This window comes from Oncorhynchus mykiss, chromosome 19, assembly GCF_013265735.2.
Source record: "Oncorhynchus mykiss isolate Arlee chromosome 19, USDA_OmykA_1.1, whole genome shotgun sequence".
Classification (NCBI taxonomy): Eukaryota; Metazoa; Chordata; class Actinopteri; order Salmoniformes; family Salmonidae; genus Oncorhynchus; species Oncorhynchus mykiss.
In genome coordinates this window covers 41,016,484-41,030,964 of record NC_048583.1, presented here as the reverse complement: position 1 = coordinate 41,030,964, position 14,481 = coordinate 41,016,484, and the positions used below count along the sequence as shown (strand labels likewise).

Here is a 14,481-nt window from a genome sequence, read left to right as displayed (position 1 = left end):
CTGAGTGGAGTTTTGGTTGCTATTTTGTAAATGACATCGCAGAAGTCTAGGATCGGTAGGATAGTCAGTTTAATTAACGAGGGTGTGTTTGGCAGCGTGAGTGAAGGAGGCTTTGTTGTGAAATAGGAAGCTGACTCTAGATTTCATTTTGGTTTGTAGATGCTTAATGTCTGGAAGGAGAGTTTACAGTCTAACCAGACACCTAGAATATGTGGACAACTACAAATACCTAAGTCAGAACCTTCCAGAGTTTTGATGTTGGGTGGGCGGGTTCTGGCAGCAATCGGTTGAACATGCATTTAGTGTTACTTGCATTTAAGAGCATTTGGAGGCCACGGAAAGAGTGTTGTATGGCATTGAAGCTCGTCTGGAGGTTTGTTAACACAGCTTCCAAAGAAGGGCCAGATGTATCATGAATGGTGTTGTCTGCGTAGAGGTGGATCAAGGAATCACCCGCAGCAAGAGCAACATTGATGTATACAGAGAAAAGGGTTGGTCTGAGAGTTGAACCCTGTGATCCCCCCCCCCCCCCCCCCCCCCCCCCCCCCCCCCCCCCCCCCCCCCCCCCCCCCCCCCCCCCCCCCCCCCCATAGATACTGCCAGAGGCCCTCCGATTTGACACGCTGAACTGTCTGAGAAGTAGTTGGTGAACCAGGCGAGGCAGTCATTTGACAAACCAAGGGCGGCATGGTAGTCTAGTGGTTAGAGTGTTGGACTAGTAACCGGAAGGTTGCAAGTTTAAACCCCCAAGGTACAAATCGGTCGTTCTGAACAGGCTGTTCCTAGACCGTCTTTGAAAATAAGAATTTGTTCTTAAGTAACTGACTTGCCTAGTTAAAATAAAGGTAAAAAAATAATAATAATTTAAAAGGCTGAGTCTGTCAATAAGAATACAGTGATTGACAGAGTCAAAAGCCTTGGCCAGGTCGACGAAGATGGCTGCATCTTTTATCGATGGTTGTTATGATATCGTTTAGTACCTTGAGCGTGGCTGAGGTGCACCTGTGACCAGCTCGGAAACCGGATTGCACAGCGGAGAAGTTATGGTGGGAATCGAAATGGTCAGTGATCTATTTGTTAACTTGGCTTTTGAAGACTTTAGATAGTCTAGACCCAAACTGTTACAGACCTATATCCATCCTGCCCTGTCTGTCTACCCCTTTGAAGAGGGGGATGACCGCGGCAGCTTTCCAGTCTTTGGGGATCTCAAATTATACGAGAGGTTGGCCAGACTAGTAATAGGGGTTGCAACAATGGTGGTGGATAATTTTAGAAAGAGAGCGTCCAGATTGTCTAGCCCAGCTGATAGGTACGGGTCCAGGTTTTGAAGCTTTTTCACAATATCAGCTATCTGGATTAGGGTGAAGGAGAAGCTGGGGAGGCTTGGGCAAGTAGCTGCGGGGGGTGCGGAGCTGTTGGTTGGGTTAGCCAGAAAGAAAGCATGGGCAGCCGTGGAGATATGCTTATTGAAATTTTCGATTCATCAGTGGTGACAGTGTTTCCTAGCCTCAGTGCAGTGGGCAGCTGGGAGGAGGTGCTCTAATTCTCCATGGACTTTACAGTGTCCCAGAACCTTTTGGAGTTAGAGCTGCAGGATGCAAATTTCTGTTTGCAAAAGCTAGCCTTTGCTTTCCTAACTGACTGTGTGTATTGGTTCCTGACTTCCCTGAAAAGTTGCATATCGCGGAGTCTATTCCATGCTAGTGCAGTACGCCACATTATGTTTTTGTGCTGGTTGAGGGCAGTCCGGTATGGAGTGACCCAACAAGGGCTATATCTTTTGTTCTACATTTTGAGGGGCATACTTATTTAAGATGGCGAGGAAATGACTTGAAGCATAGTTAATTAGACCTTTGATTGGTCTCCTGTGATGTGATAATTGCTCTCTGCGTGATGCTGAGTTCTGTATGTGTGGGCACAAGAGTTGTGGCACACTAGTGTGGAGGAGGCTCTCACCATTACTGTTTGAGTCCTCATTGAGAGAAATGTATGAATTTGTCTAGTCTAATGATTTCACTGAAAAAAAGATGACCAGAGAGGTTGTGGTGAATGTAGGCCTTAAGTAGTACACCAGCAGATTGGGGGGGGGGGGGGGAAGCAATTGTTTGTGTATTTGTATTTATTATCGATCCCCAATAGCTACTGCCAAGGCAGCAGCTACTCTTCCTGGGGTCCAGCACAATTAAGGCAGTTAAAACATTTGAAAAACAACATTGCAATACATTCACAACCGATTTCACAACACATTAAGTGTGTGCCTTCAGGCCACTACTCTACTACCACACATACGTGTGTGTGTAAGATGTGGGTGCGTATGTGGGTGCGGTTTGTGGCTCCAGGTGCCTCTCTTATAACATGGGTGTGTTAGGTTTGTGAAACCTGAGCAACTGGAATTTGGAAAAGAGGCTTTACTAAAGCACCTAGTAGGTGTATGTGCAATGTGCTTGACTCTCGAGTAGAGGGAGATGGTATCTCTTACCTTACATTGTGCCTTGCTGTATCAGTCTCCAGCAGAGTGAATGGTTATATAAGGCGATGTAAAGTGGGGCAGGGATTGCATTGGATTTCCTCAGCAGAACTGACTGTAAACCCTGCCTGCTGATGGCTAAATAGTGCTGTATTTGGTATCAACAAGCAGGGATGGGACCCACAACACTCAGGCAAACTGGCTTTAATCAATCCTTTCTCTCTGTTGCCTGTGTTTTAGGAGTGTCACACTCAGCCCGTGTGAAAACACCTAAAGGGCAGACAATGTGAAATGACCAAAAACCATTCAACTAGGGCAGGTCTGTGTGTTAGGTAAGATATTTTTTCAGAGTGGATTCTCTCTGCTGATGGCAGTGGTGAGTGATTTTCACCTTGCCAAGGGAGCTGTTGACTCAAGGCAACCTGATTGAGCCAGCACAGATTATGACAATGTAATCCTCCAAATATTTTAAATCTCTTCATAACCCTCCAACCAAATGACTCCCTCTGGAGGATGGCTCGGCGTGTAGTATGTAGGTTATAGGGTGGTTAGTGATGGGTTTGAACAATCAAATCTTCTGTGTTTTGCCTACTCTTGGAAAATATAATTAAGGAATAGGGATGGGCATTTTTAAATGATTTTAAGTATTCATATAGTATCTTATTTTTTATTTTAAGATGGTTTAAATCTTGTTTTTAAAAAAGACAGTGCGATGCTCTGTCTCTCAGTCTATGGCAAGGAGATGGGGATGGAAAGTAGCCAAACTGACTCGCAAGTTAGACAAACTTGTTGCAGCCATAAGTTACCATCTGTTAGTGCCGGTCTTGACTGCTTCAAATTGTTGTAAAGAAGCTAGCTACAGTAGCCAGCCAACTAACTATCTAGCTAAAGTAGCAAGGCTAATTGAGGCTATTTTGCTGTGCTCTCTGTCCAATGTCTACATCTCAATTCATATGAAAAAAACACCTACCTGTTGGTTGATCATTTAGCCAATGTAATTCTGTCATTTTAATTACATTTTGCATTGATTTAGAAATCTCCCACCTCACTTGCTACACATGGACTATAGTCACTTTTCTTTGACCGACATTAAGAAGCTACACGTGAAACGGATTTGTTTTGGGGGGCACTGTCATTTAAACTGTTTAACGTTTCAAATGTAATGGTCTATACTTGTAGGCTATGTTGCGTAGATAATTTGATTACATTTTTGACTAAACCTTAAATGCTATTTTACTATGAATGCTCTCCGAGGTAATCAAATGCTAACGTGCGTTTAGCTATTGGAATAACCGTGCCCATCCCTTTTTGAAGGGGGTGTCATTTCGCCTAGTACTAAGTAGCAGGTTATTCCTTGCTGTAACATGTACTCCACTTGTCACCTATTTTACTGCACTAAGGTCAAAGGTTTGTTTGGAGTGTGCCTGTGTGCATGGTGCCATTGGCCTAACACACACACACACCATGATTTCTAGCTGTAGGTTATATTGCTGTCAATAGTCTGAAGTATCATTTCAGTTTCACAAAGAGAAAATGTGTCCACTATAGTAGGACTTCCTTTCTGATTGCATTATGTGGTCACTAGGGATGTAACAATTCACCCATAGGCATTGGTCCCTGGTTCAAATGTTTAAGATGAGTGCATCAGTCTGGGAGTCCAAACTGATCCAAATGCAACATGCATTGGTAAGAAAGCAGAATTCAAACGTTATGAATTGCCGGCTCAGTAAAATGTTTTACTCATATAATACATTTTTATGCCTTACTCCGAAAATACCTAATCTTGTGACAATTGTCATCTCCTTCTGTGTCTAACTAAGCATGTAATTATGTTTAGTCATCAGAAAGCCCGGTCTCATTGAGGCCGCTAATCACCATTAAAATCTACAGCTCTGTGGAAGATGCCATCTCTCTTCCGTGTTTGCGTTTGGACCTCATGCTTTCATAATGAGGAAATATCTGATCTAGACAACTGCTCCCATAGAACCAGCAGGTTTCTACATGTCCCATCCCTCTCACTGCCTTGACAGATTTCTAAGAAGCTTGAACAGCTTCTATTGAAACAAAAATACCCTCAAGCATTCTGACATGGTGCCCACTGAAAGTTCACTGTTTTTCCACATACCCTAGCTTAGTGTTCATTCCGTCCTCCATCCATATTTGTCTGTATGTTCAGATGAGTAGGACCTGCATGTCCTCACTACTTGATGACCTCTAACATTTGTTTTGATCACTGTGTTTTTATAGTACGGAAAACACTCAAACTTGAACTCAGCCCCTTAAGGCCATTTCATACTGCTTTTGTCTTAGCTCCAGGCTGTCTTAGCCCCAGGCTAGGCTGGCTCTAGACTAAGCTTTAGCCCTGGGCTAAAGATTCACACTTGTATTCCAAAGCCCTGGGACAATGGACAAACACAACATGTGACCAACATTCTATATCTGACATGCAACCAATGTTATAAACAAGACATTTATTAACGCTATTAAATGTTGCTTCTAGCCTAGCATTTGACTTCCAACAGTCATGGTTTGTATAAACCTTGCTGTTTTCCTGTCGGCATCCTCGTAAACAATGTTTCACTTTTGAAACTCTATCACGCGAATGCTGTGAACGAATGAGACCAACTTTTCTGATTCAGGGGAAGTAGTGCAACACAATTACTGTCATGGATATATGCAATTAAATGTCAATAGAAATCTATGAAAACAGAAATTGAGTTTTCTACCATTCCAGCTGTGGAGTTAGCCAAGTAAAGCTACTAAGTGAAGACTTTAGCCAGCCTGCATTGCAACCATTTTTGTTTGGCCTAGCAAACAATGTTTTTGGATTAAATAGTTTGAAATTACTTATGCTTTTTATGCGCATTATTTCACATGTCAGTTAAGTGAATGTGCCACTTGTGATTGGGCAGTCTACGCATTGCTCTTGACCCCGTTTCACACGTAATATTTTGGCACTGTGTTTCTGGGGCTAACCCCAAAGTCTGTGCGAACCCTGCTCTGGTGCAGGGCCAGCTAGCCCTGGGCTAAGGTTGGTGCTAGCTGACTTTAGAATGTGCAAGTATGAACACTCGCTTAGCCCTGGGCTAAGCTCTCCCTTAGCTCAGGGCTAAGGACACTCTTAAACCTGAGCTAAGGTGCAGTGTGAACGGCCTTTATACTACTTCTGTTTGTTTGGGCAGACTGGGGTGGATATGAAAGACCGTCAAGTCCTTCAGTGGTCGTCGGACAGCATTGTGGTTTATTACGTTAGAGCAGCTGGATGTCTCTTACACAAACGCTACTAAGGACTTCGCTCTTGTAGGTTGGTGCGTTGCCAAGCAACCCTTCCTTTTTTTAAATTTATTTATTTATTTATACCGAAAGCTCCATCGCTGTGTCTTTGAAAAGTAAAGGCATTCCCTGGCCCTGGACTCCCAGACTAAGCATTCAGAGATGATTTAATTTAGACTTAATGGCCATTTATTTATGAATTCCTAGAACAAATTCACATTCTATTCTTGAGTGTTATGCCACTGGTTTCCATTCCCAGAATTTCATAAGATTTGTGTGTTCTGAATTTAAACACTGATGCTGAAGTCTGGCACTTAAGTATATCACTGTCAATGTTTTATGCGAGACAGACTCCGGACCATTGAAGTGGTGAGGTGCATGCGCTATCTTGGTTTCTTTGCCAACCATCTCGCTGCCCTTCAAAACAGCCATAACATTTGTAATGGTGTGAGATTCCCCTTATGATTGGTAGCCATTTTGGTTCACCACTACAGAGAGCTTGAAAATACACTGGAGAATTGTAGTCAATTTTGTTTTAATGTCTGCAGATTTGTCAGGGTAATCTGTTGGAGTTAAGGCATTGCTGTGTCTCTTCCCCCAACCTCTACATTTTCAGGATATTAGAATAATGACTGATTGTACACATTCTGATTTTTTTTTCTTATCTGCCTTTCAGGAAAAGAGGAATAGAAGTGGTCCAGGTAAGTTCAATAAGACATTAACTCAATTACCCAAACACATTCATTTGTGCCTTTTTTTTTAATTGAGATTAAAAGATTAATTGGGGAATATCCTGCTCACACAAGCACTGTTCATACCCCTGTTGTTGGTGGAGAGAATTTTGCAGGTCTGAAGATTATTTCCTGCAGTTCAGATGTTGTCATGGGTTGCAAAGAACATGCATCATTGGTATCAACACACTTGAAAAGTTTAGCAGTTATCCAGAAAATAATGCAGATGAATAGCCTATCCCTAGTTCTAATCCCTATGAACTTTGATCTATGTTTGAACACACTGTTTGATTCTAGTTTGTTCCTGTTGCCTAACTGAGATCTGGTGTTCGTGCCCACTATGTCCATGCTTTAAAATTGAATATTGTATTGAGCAACACCTGTCTAAAGCTGCTGAAATCCAGAGAATTTGTACATGTTACCTGGGTTTGTACATTGAGGTAGAGCGTGCATGGTTCATATCACGGGTGGATGGGGAGAATACTGGAGGAAGAATGATTGATGAGCACCGTTAGCCCCATCCCCTTCGTCCACTCATCCATCCAGTAGCCTGGCCTGTCAGTGTGGACGTTTCGGCTTCTTTAGGATATGACACAGCCCTTCATGTCTCCCTACTCCCAGATATTTCCCAGATATTCTACTGTAAACGGCCGGTGGTGGAAACAGTGTGCATGTTTCCACCGTCTCCTCATAGATGCCTCATGTAGATGCTCCCCAGGCCCCTGTTCTGTATGTCTGTGAGGAGGCAAGAGTAACATGAGCACCACCAATAATGGGCTTCCTGCTTGGGGCATTACTTCTCAGGTCATTTCAACAACCAAATGTGTGTTCACATCCGGGAAGACGTTATCTTTTGTCTTTCATTGAAACACTAGTGACCGTTTGTCATGTGCAGGTTGTGTAGTATGAGTGACTGTGTCCCAGGGCTCTGAATAGCTCTCTGCAATCTGTTAGTTAACTGAAAAATCTTGAGGAGGAAATCGAGAGCCATCCATTTCCCTGCCTCTCGTTTTTGTGGTGTATTTCACTCTTTCTATGTAGTCTTATGATCTTTCTCCTTTTTTTTTTTTTGGAGATATCTCCAGCACACCCAGACAGAAAGACGTACAGGGAATGGTCCCAAAGTAAACAGTGCTTTGTTTCTCAGAGCGCTCTCATCTCTCCCAAAAGGCCAGCAGTTCCTTACAGCCCAGACCCTGTGGAACCCCCACCCCTCTCCTCCACACACACAGGTCTACAACCACCAGGGCTATCTCTGGCCTCTCCCATGCTCAGACTTTTAGCTGTGCTGTCAATGCCAATTGGGAGAGCACAATGTAAACACACCTGCAAGTTTTTATTTTATGTTTTAGTCTGTGGGCTGCCTGGAAGGTGAGGGCTGTGCCAGTCAGGTTTTCTTGTGGCACGACCTCCTCGCATGGAGACGATGCTCTGGCGTTGTTACGTTGTACATGTATAAAGCTGTCACCCCCTATTATGAGGAGGGACTGAGATGCTCTGTTGGGAGGCAGAGCGAGTGGGGCACAGAGGGTCATAGAGGTTCCCAAACAGTCTTTTCACATTGTTTACAGGATAAAGAACACATTTCACATAAATTTAGCTAAATCCCCTTTTTTATGTGCTGTTTAATACTGACTTCTGATCCTGATATTTGCAAACATTTTAGGGACAGTTCGATGCAATTAACCCTTTCAAATGAAATGTGACACACTAGCCTGAGCCAGTGAAACATGACAATGTTCTCTTACAGGTCTGTGTGCTTCCCAGAGGAATCAGTCACAATAGCGAGCCAGTCTGGTCGTGATATGCCTATATGTTTTAATTGGGATGTTGTCTTCTACACTATTTGGAGGGGTGTGTGTGACTGTACAAGGAGAACTCGTTTACTATGTCGGTCTGAATGTGTGGTGAATCTCTGAGGCTGTTGTCTGATCAAGGTTAAAACCCACCCCACCACACACCTCCTGTTCCAGATAAGCTTCAGGCTCGCAGCCTTCACTTATGTCCTTGTAGTCTTCAAGCTGATCCTGTTGATAACGTCCAAGTCTCTATCTGGTGGTAAACAAGGTCAATAATGGCAACCAAAATAATCATGTTCTAAACTCGATCATTTCTTGCATAAACATTTGGGAAATTTACTTTCCTTTGAACAGGGCTTTTTGGTTCACTTTGATGCAGTCTGGGTAATTTTTTTCTTTTCTGTTAATACCTAATTCATGGGACTTACCTCACTGATTTTAAATGCAGACAAAAAATGGCCGTAGAACGTTGTTGTATTTTAAGCAAAGGGAATGAGTCTTTTTGCTAAGAACCTTTTCTGGGGCCATGATGGACCGTTTCCTCCTTAGGCCCATTAATCCCTATCACTCATTTACTGGAGCAGAGCTTGCAATAAAGTAATATTTAATGTCCCTCTTGAAAATTGAAGTTTACTAATGTCAATGACAGATGTAGCACTATAGAGCATGGCAGCAGTTGTGACATCATGCTCTGTGAACAGACCTAAATCGGTCGGCCCTAAGGGAGCTCATTTCATATTTCTAGTGTGGGAAAAACTTTAGCCTGTCTGGGGGGGAGAGAGGGAAGAGTCAGAGGAACCTTTTGTTCCACCTCAATCTTCATCCTTTTCATGTATCCACAATCTGTCCTTACACACTCCCTGATGTGGTACTCCCTCCATTCATGCTGATCCTCCTCTAAGCGATTTCCACAACCTCATCAATATTGACACGTTTGCCCTGAGCTTATGAGTGAGCGGCCGTCTCCTAGAGATCCATACATTGGTCTGTCCTTATTATTCAGAGCTGATCAAATGAACCCACTAGACTTGGGACACCGATGTTCTCTGCCAGAACTGATCAAGGAAAATGGCCATTGCTGTCCAGGAAAAATATAATTAAATGTATCATGCGCTGAGTGCTAGGGAATTTCAAGTTCATTTCCTGGTTGCTACTGTATCTCTCCCACAGATATTTTTTTTAAAATTGAAGCCCATTGAGATTGATAATACTCACTCCAAGAAGCATTACGTAGCTGACTGCTCTTCTAGTCCATTGGGAGTAGCTACTAGCCATAGGAATCCAACATCCTAGTGGGGGTGATCTTTTGGATTTCATTTTGCAGCTTAATTCAGGGACTCCTGACTGAGGCGATTTAAGTGACTGCCTACTTGACTCAACCAGTTTGATACCTATTGCAGTGATTGAACAATAACTGTGGGGTTATTTGGAATACTGAGTCAGTGGGATTTTATTGATTTATATTGTATCTTCAGCCCACCCATTGGGTGTTTACTAGTGCTGAACAACTTAAACAATTTATTAAAAATGGTGTGTGGGGGGGGGGGGGGGGGGGGTAGGTTATTAAACAACTGATTGACCAACGTCTGTTCAATTACTTGCATTCCATTTACTTCTGCTTTTTTTGTGAGCCCAATGTGCCGTTTCTCTAGCGAGAAATCAAATAATTCACGAGCAAGTAAGTCCAGAACTATATGGGAAAGGGGGATACCTAGTTGTCCAACAATGTATTCATCTGAAATGTGTCTTCCGCATTTAACCCAACCCCTCTGAATCAGAGGTGCGGGGGCCTCACTTAATCGTATGCTGAGCTGAAGGGAGTTGTAGTTTTCATTAAGTAGATATTCTACCTACACTGAACAAAAATGTAAAGTGTTGGTGTCATGAGCTGAAATAAAACATCAGATGTTCCATATGCATAAAAAGGTTATTTCTCTCAAATTTGGTTAAATCCTTGTTAGTGAGCATTTCTCCTTTGCCATTACAATCCATCCACCTGACAGGTGTGACATATCATGAAGCTGATTAAAAAGCACGATCATTACACAGGTGAACCTTGTGCTATAGACAAAAGGCCACTTTAAAATGTACAGTATTGACACAACACAATGTTACACATGTCTCAAGTTTTGAGGGAGTGTGCAATTGGAATGGTGACTGGAGCAATGTCCACCAAAGCTGTTGCCAGAGAATTTAATGTTAATTTCTCTGGACGGTATGTCCAACTGGACCCAAGCGCAGATCACGTGTTACCATGCCAGCCCAGGACCTCCACATCCGGCTTCTTCACCTGCAGGATGGTCTGTGGGGATAAATCATTCTAACGGGCTGGGCCTGGCTCCCCAGTGGGTGGGCCTATGTCCACCATGGCTGCACCACTGCCCAGTCAAGTGAAATCCATAGATTAGGGCCTCACGGTTTTCTTTAAATTTCCTTATTTCCTTATGAACTGTAACTCGGTTACATTTTTGAAATAGTTGTAAGTTGTGTTTTCATATTTTTGTTCTGTATAGTTTATTGACGAAACATGGTAATTAAGACTTTTACGCCTATGTTAGGTTAAATACACACAGACGACATAGGCCACTGCATGAAAGAGGAATGCAGACAACCCAATGACGAGCGCGAGTGACAGTTTGTGAAAGTATGCATTATCATCTTTAAAGAACTAGTAAATTGATTGCTGCAGCTCTGTCTGACAGTGTATTTGGACCCCTTTTTCAAAATGTTACGTTACAGCCTTATTCTAAAATGGATTGTTTTCCCTTGTTTGTTTACCATGATTCCACATGTTTTGATGTATTCACTATTATTCTGCAATGTAGAAAATAGTTTTAAAAAATAAAGAGAACCCTGGAATGAGTATTTGTCAACTTTTGACTGGTACTGAATAAATTTGCAAAAATGTCAACTTGTTTGTCATTATGGGGAGGATTTTTTTATTTATTAATCCATTTTTAGAATAAGGGTGTAATGTGGAAAAAGTCAAAGGGTCTAAATACTTTCCGAATGCACTGTACGTAGGCAGGCTATTCTAGCTAAATAGTATGACTAAAGACCGTTCCGTATGGGGAGAACAGAGAATGTTAGATGATTTGCTGCCTGGCTGTTACTGCCTCAAATTCTTTATTTGCTAAAGTAATTAAATAAAAGCAAGTAATACACACAACTGAAATATATATATGTATGTGGGGACCCGACAGACAAAGGAATATTTTGAACGTTCACTATTTTAGGCTTGCATTTTCATTAAAACACTCGTTTTAATGTCATTATTTCATAGTGCATTTTCATGTAAAAAAAATAACTTTATTTGTATTTATTTTTATTTTGTAAATGACTACCTCAAAGCCAAGATAAAGAATGCATAATGAGTAAGTCTGCAGCTCTCGTCAATATTGTATGAGCACAGAACATTAAGTATTACATCACTTCAGGGAAGATCACTCTGTGTTCCTCCCCCCCAGTCCTAGCCCTCTGTAGCATGATCTTGGGAGTGCTAAAATGTTAGTTTTTTTTCCCTGGATGTTATCTATATCTCTGACAGAGATGCTCATCTCTCGGATATCTAGAGCATGGTATCACCCCAGCCATCTGGAGTTGGTATGATGGAATTGGCATGAGAGGAGGCTGGGAGCAGCAGGCCTTCAGTAATGAAGCCTCAGATGAGAGTAGCTCAGCAGTAGCGTCCTCCATTCTTTCTCTCCCAGGCTTTCAGAGTCACTAGAGCATAGGCTCAGCAGCTGTCATCTTCGCCATGGAGATCATGTCCTCTCTACTTCTCAGTGATCTCAAACCTACAGTGAAGAGAAATGAGTAGTGGACTCGAAGCAGTGTGGATAGCCTGGTGGGGTGCCTCCACACTCCCAGTGAGGAGGGAGAAGGACACTGCCCTATGTACTCCAGGGAGATTCAGGAGCCTGGCGCTACGTAGCTTCATTGGCGCTACGTAGCTCCCTTAATCTCATGAAAGCTCAACATTCTGCCCTTGAACGGTTCTCTATTGTGGGTATTCTCTGTGATGTCTGTCACAGGCATGGCCTGTACTCCTGTCCCTGGGGGGCTCCAAAAGACGTCAGATGCCATTTTCTGATTTTAGTGTTTAGCATGACATCAATGGCTTCGCACTGAGTTCTGTGGTTACTCTGGAGCAAGATCATGCTACAGCCATGACGTGAGTAGCTGCATGGGACAGACCTGTTCTTTCCGGCAGTGGTGGAAAAAGTACTCAATTGTCATATTTGAGTAAAGGTAAAGATGCCTTCACAGAAAATGACTCAAGTGAAAGTCACCCGGTAAAATACTACTTGACAAAAAGTCTAAAAGTATTTGGTTTTAAATGGACCATCAAAAGTAAATGGAATTGCTCAAATATACTTAAGTATCAAAAGTATAAACCATTTTAAATGTATATTAAGCAAACCAGATGGCACATTTTATTTTTTATTGATGGATCGCCAGGGTAACACTCCAACACTCAGACATAATTTACAAACTAAGCATGTGTGTTTAGTGAGTCTGCCAGATCAAAGGCAGTAGGGATGACCAGGGATGTTCTCTTGATAAGTGTGTGAATTGGACCATTTTCCTGTCAATGTGGTGAGTACTTTTGGGTGTCAGGGAAAATGAATGGAGTAAAAAGTACGTTATTTTCTTTAGGAATCTAGTGAAGTAAAAGTTTGCAGAAATATAAATGGTAAAGTACAGACCCCTAAAAATGACATACAGTGGGGCAATAAAGTATTTAGTCAGCCACCAATTGTGCAAGTTCTCCCACTTAAGATGAGAGGCCTGTAATTTTCATCATAGGTACACTTCAACTATGACAGACAAATTGAGGGGGGAAAAAATCCTGAAAATCACATTGCAGGATTTTTTATGAATTTATTTGAAAATTATGGTGGAAAATAAGTATTTGGTCAATAACAAGTTTATCTCAATACTTTGTTATATACCCTTTGTTGACCATGACAGAGGTCAAATGTTTTCTGTAAGTCTTCACAAGGTTTTCACACTGTTGGTGGTATTTTGGCCCATTCCTCCATGCAGATCTCCTCTAGAGCAGTGATGTTTTGGGGCTGTTGCTGGGCAACACGGACTTTCAACTCCCTCCAAAGATGTTCTATGGTGTTGAGATCTGGAGACTGGCTAGGCCACTCCAGGACCTTGAAATGCTTCTTACGAAGCCACTCCTTCGTTGCCCGGGCGGTGTGTTTGGGATCATTGCTTAAAGACCCAGCCACGTTTCATCTTCAATGCCCTTGCTGATGGAAGGAGGTTTTCACTCAAAATCTCACGATACATGGCCCCATTCATTCTTTCCTTTACACGGATCAGTCGTCCTGGTCCCTTTGCAGAAAAACAGCCCCAAAGCATGATGTTTCCACCCCCGTGCTTCACAGTAGGTATGGTGTTCTTTGGATGCAACTCAGATTTCTTTGTCCTCCAAACACGACGAGTTGAGTTTTTCCCAAAAAGTTATATTTTGGTTTCATCTGACCATATGACATTCTCCCAATCTTCTTCTGGATCATCCAAATGCTCTCTAGCAAACTTCAGACGGGCCTGGACATGTACTGGCTTAAGCAGGGGGACACGTCTGGCACTGCAGGATTTGAGTCCCTTGCGGCGTAGTGTGTTACTGATGGTAGGCTTTGTTACTTTGGTCCCAGCTCTCTGCAGGTCATTCACTAGGTCCCCCCGTGTGGTTCTGGGATTTTTGCTCACCGTTCTTGTGATCATTTTGATCTTGCGTGGAGCCCCAGATCGAGGGAGATTATCAGTGGTCTTGTATGTCTTCCATTTCCTAATAATTGCTCCCACAGTTGATTTCTTCAAACCAAGCTGCTTACCTAGTGCAGATTCAGTCTTCCCAGCCTGGTTTCTGGTGTCCTTTGACAGCTCTTTGGTCTTGGCCATAGTGGAGTTTGGAGTGTGACTGTTTGAGGTTGTGGACAGGTGTCTTTTATACTGATAACAAGTTCAAACAGGTGACATTAATACAGGTAACGAGTGGAGGATAGAGGAGCCTCTTACAGGTCTGTGAGAGCCAGAAATCATTAAATTAATTAAAAATCCTACAATGTGATTTTCTGGATTTTTTTTCTCATTTTGTCTGTCATAGTTGAAGTGTACCTATGATGAAAATTACAGGCCTCTCATCTTTTTAAGTGGGAGAACTTGCACAATTGGTGGCTGACTAAATACTTTT

The 14,481-nt window shown here is 42.5% G+C and overlaps 1 protein-coding gene across 2 annotated transcripts in view; it reads left to right on the top strand.

Moving 5' to 3' along the window:
- The window catches only part of LOC110497861 (inositol-tetrakisphosphate 1-kinase), a 39,624-nt gene that overhangs the window by 2,662 nt on the left and 22,481 nt on the right, over positions 1-14,481 (top strand). For both annotated transcript variants that reach the window (XM_021574296.2, XM_021574295.2), the window contains exon 3: positions 6,417-6,441. In XM_021574296.2, the coding sequence (XP_021429971.1) occupies positions 6,417-6,441 (25 nt within the window). The remainder of the gene's footprint in view (positions 1-6,416; positions 6,442-14,481) is intronic.